Genomic DNA, 13,892 nt, shown 5'->3' on the forward strand with positions numbered 1-13,892 from the left:
GTTGAGTATAAATGTTTGCCCGTAGAGTGTAAAATGTTGACCAGAGGTCCTACCACGGTTGTAAAAATGGGAATAAATTCAGTGGTCACCATTGGCCTCCATGGTCACTAGGTGGACGACAGAGGTTCGTAGATGGATGGATAAAAAGAGATTATAAGTCAGAAAAACAACAAACAAATGCAGATTCTTTTGCAATCACTATTTAATGAGTTATTCTGTGTAACTGAATCCATTTCAGGGGTGAATACTTATGCGAGCCAGGATAAGGTAGTTTGCCATTATCAAACATAGTTTTTAATATTTCTTTAATTCCTTCCCTCCATCTAGGAACATCTGTAGTCCAGCTAGGGACAGTGGAGGCCACTGGTAACCACTGTATTTATTCCCATTTTGGGAAGACATTTACAACCGTGGCTGGACCTCTGGTTAACATTTACACACACATTCACACACTATGGGCAATTTAGGAACTCAAAATTAGCCTAATCTGCATGTCTTTTGACTGTTGGAGAAAACCAGAGTCCCTGAAGGAAATCCAAACTCCATGCGCACAAACCCCGAGGTGGGAATCGAACCCGGGCCCTGGAGGTGCAAGGCAACATTGCTAACTACTACAGCACTGTGCCTTCAGTTTTGAAGAATTTTCAGTGATTGAGTTAGTCAAATCTTTCGAACGTTGATCTTATTTATTCAGATGTGACTTTGAGGAATAATGCAATGAAAAGATGTATGATGTTTGATGATAAATGTCACACTTTTTCCAGCATTGTAAATCCGATTTATGTTTTTGAATATGGTCAGTAATGCAGGGAATCATTGTACTTAAGAGCTTTCTGTGCTGTCTCCGTAGTGAGTTGGAGCGTCTCAGTAACCTGGTTGGCAGGCCGTCAGAAAGTCACCCGTTACACAACAGCGGCCTACTGAGCTTAGACCCGGTTCAGGACAAAACCCCTCTGTACAGCCAGCTTCTACAGGCTTACAAATGGTCCAACAAGGTAAGCCAAGTGCTCCACAGTGTCTCGTGTTTATTATAGCAAAGGTTGTGGCTTACATGTTGGTACAGCAATAATGAACATGTTCTTAACAATTTATAGATATTTTACTGTGGTCTCTTGTATATAAATCTGTAAATTCAAAACCCTGATGCTTGCCTACAAAGCCAAAAACGGCCCAGCACCAACTTACCTCTCAACTTTAATCACACCTCGCACTGCACCACGTTTCTGCAGATCCTTCAACACTGGGATCTAGGAACATGTGAATCTAGACTCTCTTCTGTTCTGGCGCCCAAGTGGCGAAATGAACTTCCTCTAGATGTCCTGAGTCTCTGGCTATCTTTAAAAGTTGACCTTAAGACATATCTATTTCTTCGGCACTTGGGCTAATCCCCCCCCACCCCTCCAAAAAAAAAAAAATCCCAACAATATTTGACTAGTTCATAACCTTGTAACAAAGTGTAAGGATCTGTCCAATGAAACTACAGAGCATTGTTGTAAGTCGCTCCGGATAAGAGCTTAAACCAAATGCCTAAATGTAAATGTTAATATGTATACAAAGTTCTCAAAAAATTGGCAATGCTTTCAGCAAATTCTGGCTCCTGAATCAATCACAGAAACAGTATCCAATGGTTGGGCTTCAGGGTTTTACATCGTCACCTGATATTGCATGATCAGCAGTTTAAAGAGATGCAGTTGGGTGGATTCACATTACTCTGATGAACCATGTGTTAGCCTAGACTCTCGCAGATTAGTCACTGTCGTGTTAAAGGGAGACAGAGAGAGCGAGCCAAGTCTAAATCGGGGAGAAAAGTTTGGGAAAAACACTATTACTAAGAATAATCTGACTAATATCAACTGATATCTATATAAATAAAAGAGAGGTTTTGTCTGTACATTGGTCAGAACTCAATTACTTCAATTATAACTTTACGTTTTATACAATGGAGGACCAGAAAAATATCTGTCTGTCTGTCTGCATGTCTGTGTATCTGTATGTATGTCCAGGCGATTTTGTCACAGCATGTGAAAAAAACTGGCTGGACAGAATTTTATGAAACATTGCCAGTCCTTTGGTGTTTGCCTAAAGTTAAATCTGCATAATCATAATGTTGAGTAGAAGGCACGGTATGAGCAGTTTTGTGTCGGATTACATCACAGCATCCAGCGCTTTCTTTTTTTTTTTTATGAATATAGAGCTTTTTGCTTCAAGGTGGGCAAGGCTATATGCGTCATTTAACAGATCCAAACAACATAATAGTTTACGGTGTATAAACAGAGTATGTGGAGAACACAGAAATGACCGTAGTGCACTAACAAGGCACCCAAATCCTCACTGAACACAAACAAATGCGCAACACAGCGTGGCTTATTTAAAAAAAAGTGAAGTACACACTGAAAAGTGAACCTTCAAAGATGAATGGACAGATCAGTGTATGTTTATTCTTCCAACAGGAAGTTTAACACTTTCTCTCATATGTTTTAAAACTAATAAAACATGTCGTTAGAGCAAACATATCTGCAACAGTCCGAGGTGAGGGCATCTAAATGACCTGAACTGAGAGCACAGTGTTATGTGCTAAAATCAAAATGTTATGAACAGTTTCAGATTTATATATAATACATAGCGTAACCGAGGCGTAAGATACTCGACCTTAATAACTGTTATCTCTTTGTGTTAATGAGTTAGGCAGAGAGTTCCGCAGTACAGAAAGACAGACAGACATGTTTGTGGGCTTTAACCTGAAATAATATTATCACTGATTACATTAAAGATGATAAACTTATTTTTAGCTTTAACCTTTTAGCTATGTCTAAGAAAAAGCTACTGTAAAAGGTTAAAAAAAAAAAAATAAGCTGATAAGCTTTCATCCCCACTTTCACAGATGTTTAAGGGTTTTGCCAGTAAGGCCACATTATTTACATTACTTATGTGATACATCTATTTAGCTTTTTCCTTTCTGAGAAGTTCTTTCACTTAAAAAAAAAAAAAAAAAAAAACTCTGCACAGCTGGTCACTTCAGCTCGATAGTTTAAATGCAGTCATAACAGTTCAGAAGTGGCTGGTAATGGAACTTATGTCTTGAATCGATAGAATATTATCAATAATTTATCCGAGGTCATTCAGTGGAAGATGTCCGAGCAATACATCAGGTGAGTTGGCCATTATTCTTTTTGAAATATTCACTTGGAGGGAGTGAATTTTACAGACTCATCATTTAGTATGCATAAACAATACTCAAACTCATAATCTTAAATCATTTACGCTTTCCGTTATGTTGTTCTAGTACATTTTCCCCTTTACTATGATGTCCATGTTTCTCCTTCTGATAAAAAAGAAAAGAAAAAAAATGTAATAAAAAATCTACAATGTCTGCTCTTGCACACTCCAAAAACTGCACGTGTATCTCAGAAAACAATCAAAGTGCCTGTTCTAAGTGTCTGGGGTAATATAAGGTCCTTTAGACAGTTCTCTTGATTGTCTGCAGATGGCACCTACCTCTGAGCGCACTCACTCGAGACGCAACAGATGCGGACCTTTTTAACACGGTCTTAACGCTTTCCCAATATCCGTTACAGCCAAGTGCCTGGACTCCTTTGATCATCAGTACTTTTGTAGGCTGAGTGCTTTTCAACAGGATTTGCAAAATTTCCTTAAAGAACACTCGGCTTTTTACTCCGCTTCTGTTTGATGTGCTCAGGTGGATACGCAGGCATCTTGAGTGATTTCTGTGATGACGAATATTTGCAAGTTGCTTTTGGATGCCTGATGGAGTGATCCAGCTTCACTTGACATGCAGGATAGATTATTAAATGTTATTATTATTTCTATTGTTATTATTATTTATTTATTTAATAAATAATTCTTTTCTAGATCAGGATTTCCTGCTCAGATTATAAAAGATAAACAAATAGCTAGAAATCTGTAGTTGACTTTTGTTGTCCGAAGAGCCAAAGTCTACAATTTAATTGCAACACTTGCGATAGTAATACAGGAGGCGGCTGAAAATGCTTTTCTGCTTTTTCAGCCAAAGCAGCGGTCCAACTAAACTCACATAAATTTCCCTCGGAGAAAAAGCCACTTCACTGAAGAGGAAAGGATGTAGAATTTAAAAGATGCTGCTTTTCTTCTGATGAATTATATTTTTCACTTCCTGCCAACTTGCATTGACATGGCGTTAGCAGATGCCTTTATCCAGAACACTCACTCAATCACTCATCTTTTATACTGCTTTATCCTGTATTCAGGGTCGCAGGGGGGCCTGGAGCCTATCTCAGGGGGCTTAGGGCATGAGGGGTACATCCTGGACAGGGTGCCAATCCATCACGGGCAATTTGGGAACGCAAATTAGCCTAATTGGCATGTCTTTGGACTGTGGGAAACCAGACTACCCGGAGGAAACCCACCAAGCATGGAGAGAACATGCAAGTTTTATGCACACAGAGACGGGAATCGACCCTGGCCTGGGAATCAAACCCGAGCTCTGGAGGTGCAAGGCGACAGTGCTTGCATTTATTTTTTGGTTATTTATTTTTTTTATCTGAGCAGGTAAAGGTTATGGGCTTTGCTGGGGTTTGAACTCGTGACCATCTGATTAAGGGTCCCCAGTATTAACTAAGCCACCACTGCCTTTTTAATCTTCTAAGCCAATTGAAAAAAATGGACATGATCCTAAATCAAAAGGGGTTGGAGGTCAAGGTCCATCCGTGCACCCTGATGAATACTCCCGAACCTTGTAGAGGTGTTTGTTGTTTCAGTGGCAGTTTCTTACAGGTTCAGTTTGCCAGCTTAATGCCCGATTATATCTGAGGAGTTGAGGGTAAAGGACCTCGCTCAAGCACCCAACAGTGGCAGCTCAGTGACACCGAAGCTCAAACGAGAGACTTTCTGATCAGCAATCCAACATGCACATTCTACCGCTGGCCCCCCAAAAAATAGAGTCTCTGTTAATTAAAACGTACCTATATCATGCTGAACAATGTATGTCTCTCCACATACATTCATGTTTTTTCCAATGTTAGCAATGTTGGCATGTCTGAAATATTAAATGCCATTAATTAATTGTTGGCCAAAACTTCTAAAACTATAAACTTATTTAAAATTATATCCTAATTCACAAACCATTGTTGAAACCAATGACTTCGGATAGCTTTTAAGAAAGCTGTAGTGCACTTTGTGTTTTATAATCGGAAAATCTTGCGGTCTCGCAATGGTAAATGGTGTAATTTTGGAGAAGCTCACAAACTTCACAGACAAAGACCATAATGAACCACGTAAAAGAAATAAAAGCACTATGTAATTGCAGCATCATGATACTGAGAGACTCTCAATACTTTAAAATCAACACTTTTTGTGGCTTGTGTCTCTTATCTGATTAGAAGGTCTCTGCTTATTTCCACTCAAATGAAATGGTTAAATAATTAAATAGTAAATAATTAGTTGGAGCCCTAGTGTTGTGCATCTATGGTGCATGGAGCTCAACCCTAACGCTCTTCCTCTGCACGCGATGTTTTCATTGAGCTGATATGGGGTGACTGGGATGAAAGTGTTGGATCAATGGCATGTGTCAATACATTGATCGGTCTGTGCGCTGACGAGTGTGGTTAGTCCTTCTTTGGATGTTTCCCCTTTCCACACTCGCATGCTTCTTAACCACCAAAGCAAATTGACCTTTTTTAGACGCATGACTTAATTTTTGAATGGGGGGATATGCATGTCAAGTCACATGGTGGCATATGCATAAACTAGTTAGTACCCATATTTCAGTTTATACTGTTTTCAGCACAGGTCTGAAATATACTTGTGGTGGGATAGAGTTAACTGCTAGGACAAAAGTGGTCTACTACATACAACAAACAACATATACATGTGCCCTTTAACACAATATTTTGATTTATTTGATATTTATGTTCATTTCACTTTTCATACATCCAACCTAATAATCCTCCCTTCCATCTACCCCTATGTGAAGAGTAAGATGCAGTAATAAAAAAAAATCAACTAAACACACTTCAGTGTACAAGTTGGCAAAGTTGGTTTTGTCAGGTCACATAGTCCTTAAAAACCATAGGCTATTTAAAGCAATTCTTTGCATTAATATGTTTTAAATATATATAGCGTCAGGGTTATGCAATACAGTATAATGCAATGACTTTTACAGCGCAACATAGGCAGTATGAATATTTCATTTTATCAACTATACAAATATAACTGATCAAAAAATGTAAAAAGAAAATGCCCTACAACTGGCATCCTTTGCATTTAGTGCTTCTCATAAACAGGTACAGGAGCGGTAGCGCGAGAGGGAACCGTCCTCTACTAGTTAATCAATGGATGGCATCGTTCTCCCATGCTATTTTTGGGCGGGAAAATATACTTGGGTGGCCCAAGTACAGTATATTACCTTGATGGCCCACCATATGCTGCTTTCTGAGCATCCTTTCTGAGGCACTGCCCCCGAGAGGCGTTGAGCTTGATCTGCCTTTTTGAATCCACTGAAAAAGGCCATTGCTCTCTAACCTACTTCTGCTCATGCTATACATCACTTGATAGGATTTGGTAACTGCATTGGAATAGTTACCTGGTGTAAAAGACTCGTCCTTTCTCCTCCTCATCCCAACCCAGAGTCAGGCCCCACAGCTGCACAAGCTTTAAGACATGGTTAGGAACAACTCTGCTTGATCCAGTGGTGAAACGGAGCAAAGATGCTCTGCAGGATTATCGATACTCCCTCAACTGCCTCTTACTGCAGCAGCACAACCGCTCCCCCATACTGAAACACACACACACACGTTCATACTAATGTAAACACAATTGATTTGGGGTGTTCCTGCCATGCCAACAGGAGCTGGATTAATGCACAGGAAGAGCTTTTTGCTTCAAGACCGTAGACGTCACCTGTTTTGTGCAGAACTTTCAAGTTGAAATGAAGTGTTTAAATGGTCTCAGACGAATGGTCAGAACTGTAATATGTTTATATGTGCTTGATATTTAAAAAATGGTTTATTGCCAGATTTAGTTTACCTCCCTTCAGTCCAAATTCCCTGCGTATTTAAGGAGCATTTTAAGGACTGAAAATCCTTTCCTGATGGCTATGAAAAATCCTTTGCTGCATTTTTATAAAATGAAGGGTGAATAATCTTTCACAGAATTATGACCTGACCGTGTGAATCGATTTTGTCATGTGTGTAAGAGAGTAACTATTTCATTAAAGAGAAGCATGTTCAGCCCTCGGCTGCGTCCTGTCACTCAGCATCGTACTCGGTCGGGTTGGTTCGTTGCGAGAACTCTCAAGGTCTCTTCCTACCTGAGGCCCCTGTTTTACTAAACAGAGATATTATTGTCCTCTACCTTCTCTAATATAATGTGATTAGCTTTCTCAAGATAATACTTTCCTCCTGACCATGCTTTCCAGGTAGAGGAAATAGTTTCAACAATTTATGTTAATGAGACTATTTCTATTTTTCAGGAACAAAAAAAAAAACAATGCTTGATTTACAATCTGATTGAAATGTTTCCTTTATGATTTGGGTTTTGTTTTCCCAATCGTGCACCATCTTGAAAAACAGATGGGCTTTGTAAGTGCAGCCAACAGATTAGATTTCCCTTTCCTGTATAGTAATAATAGCTTCCTTTCTGATACAAATCTCCCTCTGTCTTTTTATCAGTGTTTTTGTGCGCATCTCTAGCGCATGACAGGGAAGCCACTGTATCACTGTCAATTATAGCGTGGCTGTTGGGGGTGGACGGGGGGAACACTTAATGGCATCTAACGCTGTGATTAACGTTCACAGCTCCCGGCTGACTGAGGAACACAGACATTGGGTAACACTGAGCCAGTTAAGATCCTGCTTATCACTGTTTTTGTGCACTGGTATGACATTAGATAGTTAGCCTCAGCCATTACTGCCAGCAGGCTCCTGCTGGCTCCTTGGCAGATGCTGCCACACTCGGGTGAATTATGAGACGAGCCAGTGTAGTCCTCTAACAAAATGTCCAGCGTGGGAAAGTTTGTAAAGTTCCTGGTTTGGAATGTGTGTGTTTAAGCTGTAACCTTTTCCATGGTTGTCAGTAGGAGCATCTTTCTAAGAGATGCCTGAACATCTTGCTCAGTCATCATTCCAACACAGCTGTACTTTGTAATCAGAAAAAAATATTCAAGAGTCTCGGTTTGTAGACCCACGTTGCCTGCGGGTTCATTTACCTAAGACTTTATTAACTGTCTTCCAGGACTTCAACCCATTTCTGGCTTCCAAGACTTCAATCCTTTTCTGGCTTCCAGGACTTCCTATCCGTGGCTCATTTCCCCTCTTCCAACCTTTATTTTATTCTGCCCATCATGGCCCCATTCTTTTTTGCCTTTTCGATTCCTCATCTTCTTTTTGTACCTCTTTCCTCCTGTTCTTATCTCAGATTTGGCTTTTTCATGAATTGTCTCTTTCTTAGGTATTTGGACCTGGATGCTATCTCGTGTTCCAGGATTGCGTGTTTCTTTGCTTCCAGGGTGTAGTTATTTTTTTTCCCCAATTGCATGCCTTCTTTTTTTGGTCCTCTTCCAGAGCTCATTGTCTTTCTCCTCTTCCAGTGCTCATCTCCATTCCAGTGCTCAGCTCCATTGCCCTCTTGATGGGCTTGGCTTCTTTTTGTTTTGCCAATAATGTAGTTCTGTCGTCTTTTTATCTCTCAGCTCCTTAATCCTGTTACTGGGCCTCAGCTCCCTTTCACTCTTCCTGGTCTTTCCACTTTCAATCGATTCCAAACCTTAGCTTCTTTCTGACCATCTGCAGTCGACTCACTAGACCTTCCGTTCCTTTTAATTTCTCCTTATCCTCCACTTTTTCCTCTGTGAGCTGCATTCCTTTCCAAGGGTAATAGTTGCCTTAGCTCTTTCCTCTTCTTCCAGGCATTGTGTGGGCTCAGATATTTTCTACACTAAGTGGTCGCACTTCATTTCTAATCTTCATTTTGATATAACTTTTCTATCTTCTGTGAAACTAGCCATAAATGTCTTTTCAATTAAACTTTAATCTAGAAGAACCCAGACCTGTTTCTACTTTAAGGGACATTACGGGATGTAAAACAGACCAAATAGACAACATGGAACACAGTTTGAAGGATGTCACATTGCATTTTCCCCTGACAATTTTACACCCCTATCTCACCTATGCAGAGTCAGTGCGGTTTGGCACGGTGACCATAAGTACGGTTCATCGTTATTCACAGTGAGTTTTGCCGTAGTGATTATATTTCCAATCTTCAAAACATAACGTTTCCAAACTTCCAATTTTTCTTCCGGACACTGCGGAAGCTTGTGAAATGTTGGGTTTCTCGCCAGTCAAACCAGGGTTAAAAGCCCTATGTGACATGTCGCAGCAATATTTTATTAATTTATTTCATATAGATTTGTTCAAACACAGTCATAACATGTTAAAAATACAATATGAAATGGTTTTAAATCATCAGAATTGTTAAATGTGGTGAAAATTACTTTCAGTAATAAAATAAAAAAACAAACTTTTTGAAATTAGCTAGTGTAGTCACATGTGCTACCCAGACACACCACTACTTTTGGAAATTATGTGGGTACACAAATTCACAGATTGTCACATGACTGCACCAGAATGTTCATTAGATAATAATGAACAAGGAATAAGGAACTTTGCAGAACATTTAAAGGTTCGTGACACTTGTGTCACCACTGGTTCTTATGGGCTATAAAATCAATTAAGGATAGGATTGTTGTCCGGAAAATCTACGTAGTTTTTCTAGGTCTTAAATGAGACTCTGCAAATGTTTAAAAGCGAAATCTTAATTACAATGAACTGGCTTGTTTGATGTTTTCCTGTCTGTTGTTGCATATTCATAAAACCGAACAGATGGTCTAAACATTTGCTTTTTAGGTAACTGCTTAGCAGTTTTTTTTCCATGGAAAATACAGCTTAGCTATGCATTCTGTTTGTTACAGAATATAACAAAAATATTATCAAGCGCTGCTTTTTTTTTGCTTTTTTTTCTTTACTCGAGCCCCTGGTCTTGATTTACCTTTGCAAGGTCACATTGCCAAAGGCTGTGTACATGTTTCCATATCAGAGCCAACTGGCTTGCACAGGCACACAGCTAATGAGCGTGCACATTAACACCATGCACAATCAGTAAGTTTGAAAATTTACTCGAGCATAAGAAAGGAAAAAGGCACCTTTTTGAACTCTTTATTCCATGTGGGCGTTTATATAGCGTTAGCGTGTTACTCTGGTCAACATGCGTGTTTATTGCATTGAGTCTAAAAGTCCCAAGGTTACTAATGAGGACTGGTGTGTACAATCGGGTCATTGTAAAACTTAATTATAAAAAATTCCTCGCGGTCTCGTCTTTTATCCCAACAAGTGGAGGTTATAAACAGAAAATAAAGATTTCCTTTCCACCGCTAATAGGAAATCATTTATAAAAATTATTACAGCTATTTAACAGCTTGATGTTTTAAAAGCTAAGGATACTGTGGGCTAATGGTTCACAAAAACATCCCCCTCCCAGTGTAAAATTTCGACTCGTACGCCTGGTTGTAGGCTTTAATCATGTGTTGAATATAGCTGTCGGAAAAAATAAATGATGTGCATCGAGGCCAGCACCAACGTCCAGATCAGAGCACAGCAAACTCGCTATCACAACATGTTTCAACTATGTAGTTAATGATGGAGCGCGCGGCTGTCGATCGCTGTGCCAGGCAGGACTAATAGGTCGGCCAGCTTTAAGATCAGTTTGGCGCAAGGGGAGGAGGACTAGGAGGGGGTAACGCATAGAGAATAAGTAGAAAAAAAAACTGTGACCTTTTGAAAATATGCTGCTTAGAGAAAAATGTTTGATGGTGTAATGTTGCAAGCTTGGATCCCTTATTAGTTTGCCAAGAAAGGAAGGCGAAGTTTAAAGAAGAGCACATTCTCCTTGCCCCGGTCCGGTGGTTCCTCGTTAAAGGAGCAAGGAAGCAAGCCAAACCTTTGATCATATATTCCTTATGTTAAGGATGTAAGCGAATTTGAATGCATAGTTCGGATTGAATAAATAATTCTGTAATTATTTAAAGATGATGTTTTTTAGATGCACAAGTCATCGTGATTTATGTTCACAGGGCTAATGGTGGAGATTGGAGAAGTGCATCAGTAATAGGTTCCCAAAGAATGCAACATTATAATAATTATGTTTTCAGACGGTTTTCCCCTTCTCACTTAAATAATTTCAAATATATTCATGTTTATTGTTTGTTTTTCATCATTCTTAAGTGAATGTAGTCTATTCTTATTAAGAAGCAATCTTTTCTAAAAGTCATTCATGCATTACTTGAGTCAGCCATAACATTAACCCATTAACATTGATTATCAAATATATATATATATATATATATATATATCAGCAAACTTGTGACAGGATCACTGGCACCCATGCTCACCCATGCCCTCAGGGACCAAAGACTAGACCGTCCAGTCTGATCTTACAGAAGCAAATGTAGCACAACTTGCTGAAAAAAGAGTCAGTGCTGGCCATGATGCAAAGGCATCGCAAAGCCCAGTGCACCCAGAGCATAAGAGCGTCCTCCCGGCATCCATACTTACTTTTCCATTTCAGCATTTGGAAGATGCCCTTATCCAGGGCGACTTACTAACATTTTTAGCTCGTTATAGATCTGAGCAGTTGAGAGTTAAGGGGCCTTCCTCAAGGGCCCAACATGGTCAACCTGGTGGTAGGTGATGTGGTTTGAATCTGGGACGTATCTTAGGGAACACTAAGATAATCCTGAAACCCGCATCCAAACTCATACCCCAGGTCCCAATTCAGTCAAGAACCAATGCAACCCACAACACCCAAAGGATCTGCTTACAATTGTGGAGTCATTTCCCAAGTCAACAGAGCTTCCCCAGTGGCATGAGGGGAACCTACTCAATATTGGTCAATATTTGTGCTGTAATGCTATGGCTGATTTGTGTATAATGAAGTGGTGCTTGAAGAATGCCATTCTGACTCACAGCAGCCCTGCGACCCACCTTTACAACAGCATTCAGATATTTTAGATTCCCTGGGTACTGTTATGTACTGTTGATTTGGGAATTGCAATATAGTTTTGAAAGTTTTTTAGCTTCCTCACGCTCATTAGATAAAAACCATTTCAAAAAAATCCTGCACGGCATCTGTCAGAGACTGGCAATGAATTTAGAGTAGCTGAGGACAAGGAACTGTAGAAGTTCACACTTTGAATCAGGGTATGTTTTGTGATCTTTTTTTTTTTTTTCTAGCTGACCTGTTTTTGTTTTCTTCTCTCTCTCTCTTTCTCTAAGGGCCCACTTCTAGTTTAAATTCAATAGATAAAGATAGCAAATGAATTATTGAGAAACTTTACAAGTTCAATCAATCATTCATTCGTCGTCTATATGGCTCACAGGGCCAGGGGTCTATCTCAAAAGACTTTGGGCATGGGTTGGGGTTCACCTTGGACAGGGTGCCAATCCATCGCAGGATGCACACACACCCACACACATTCATTTGTGGAAGAAAACCAGAGTACCCGGAGGAAACCTACCAAGTCGATGCACAAGGTGGAAATCGAACCCTCAACCCTGGAAGTGCAAGGCGACAGTGCTAGAGATACTAAGTTGAATTGTTATGTTTAAATGAAGGTTCAATTGTCTTTATATGTTTAATGTCTGCTTGATCAGCTAAAAAAAAAACATTAACATTTTACTAAATTTTATACATAATTAATGAATTTGAATTTGAAATTTTACGAATTTGTTTGACATCACAGATAGTTTACCTTTTATTTATTTATTTTTGGTGTGTGCATTTATTTTCTGACCAATGGTTTATGGTCAAAGCTATGCTGATGTTGGAGAAAAATGGGGGATGGGCGCTTCTCACTGTAATTTCATCAACGGCCAGCGCAGAGTTCGGATCTTATTAAAACAGTGCTGCACTGTCACACACCTCGGTCGCCTTGTTCAATCACGGCCGCTGCAAACTTGTTTAAATCCAAATGAGTTTTTGCCGAGGTATATGCTGGATGTCATTTGGGTTTGCCATATCCCTGATTTATGAGAATCAGATGGTGAAAACACCCCAGACCCCAGGATCCTTGCATGATATTTAAAAATTAACCCCCCCAGCGCACCACTGTTAGTTCTTTTCTCTGCTGCCGTCAATCTCCTCTGTCTTCCACTCTTTTCATCTCCTCGTCTTTAACGCTGCCTTGACATTTCCTGTCGCGATACCAAAGAAACCTTCTTACACGGCTACCGAAATAGCACTCACAGCAAATAAACCACGATTTCATTGCAGTGACATCGTGAGGAATAGTCGCAGTATTTATATCCCACTCTTTAAGTTATTACTTGTTCTGGTGCGGTTTTTGATCCAGCCTTTTGAAATGTTAAACTTTGCTCTTCGCCGCCACCGCCGCTCTTGCAGGAAGGTTCACTGCTTTTAGTCTGTTTGAAATCTTAACGTACTTATATGCTTTTTTTTTCTTCTTCTTCTTCTTCTTCTCAAAAGAGTCCTAAAGATGTTGCACAGTTTTTCACGTAACATGGGAGATGAAACCCGGCTCGTGTTAAACGTTTGCACCTATTTGCATACTTTTCATGTTTTCAGCTAATTAGACAGGTATTGTGTCTCAGTGTCTGCATTCAGTCGGGCTAGTTACGTGTGGCGTTCCGTGTGAATCAACACTAGTGAACCACCCCACCCCACCCCAAGGTCATTATTTCCCCCCCAGATGTAAAGAAACCCTCATGCACAATCATTGCAGCTTTTCTTCGTGCTGAATTTTAACTACTGAAAAATCAATGGAAGTTGAAGCAACGTTAGTGCTGTTAGTGTTGGTCAGGTGCCCTCCAGGCTCCCTACAACAGATA

The 13,892-nt window shown here is 39.8% G+C and overlaps 1 protein-coding gene across 1 annotated transcript in view; it reads left to right on the plus strand.

Annotated features, from left to right (window-relative positions):
- The window catches only part of med27 (mediator complex subunit 27), a 71,129-nt gene that overhangs the window by 1,394 nt on the left and 55,843 nt on the right, over positions 1-13,892 (plus strand). Inside the window, exon 2 of the mRNA XM_053504718.1 lies at positions 851-995. Coding sequence (XP_053360693.1) covers positions 851-995 — 145 coding nt within the window. The remainder of the gene's footprint in view (positions 1-850; positions 996-13,892) is intronic.

This window comes from Clarias gariepinus, chromosome 9, assembly GCF_024256425.1.
Source record: "Clarias gariepinus isolate MV-2021 ecotype Netherlands chromosome 9, CGAR_prim_01v2, whole genome shotgun sequence".
Lineage (NCBI taxonomy): Eukaryota > Metazoa > Chordata > Actinopteri > Siluriformes > Clariidae > Clarias > Clarias gariepinus.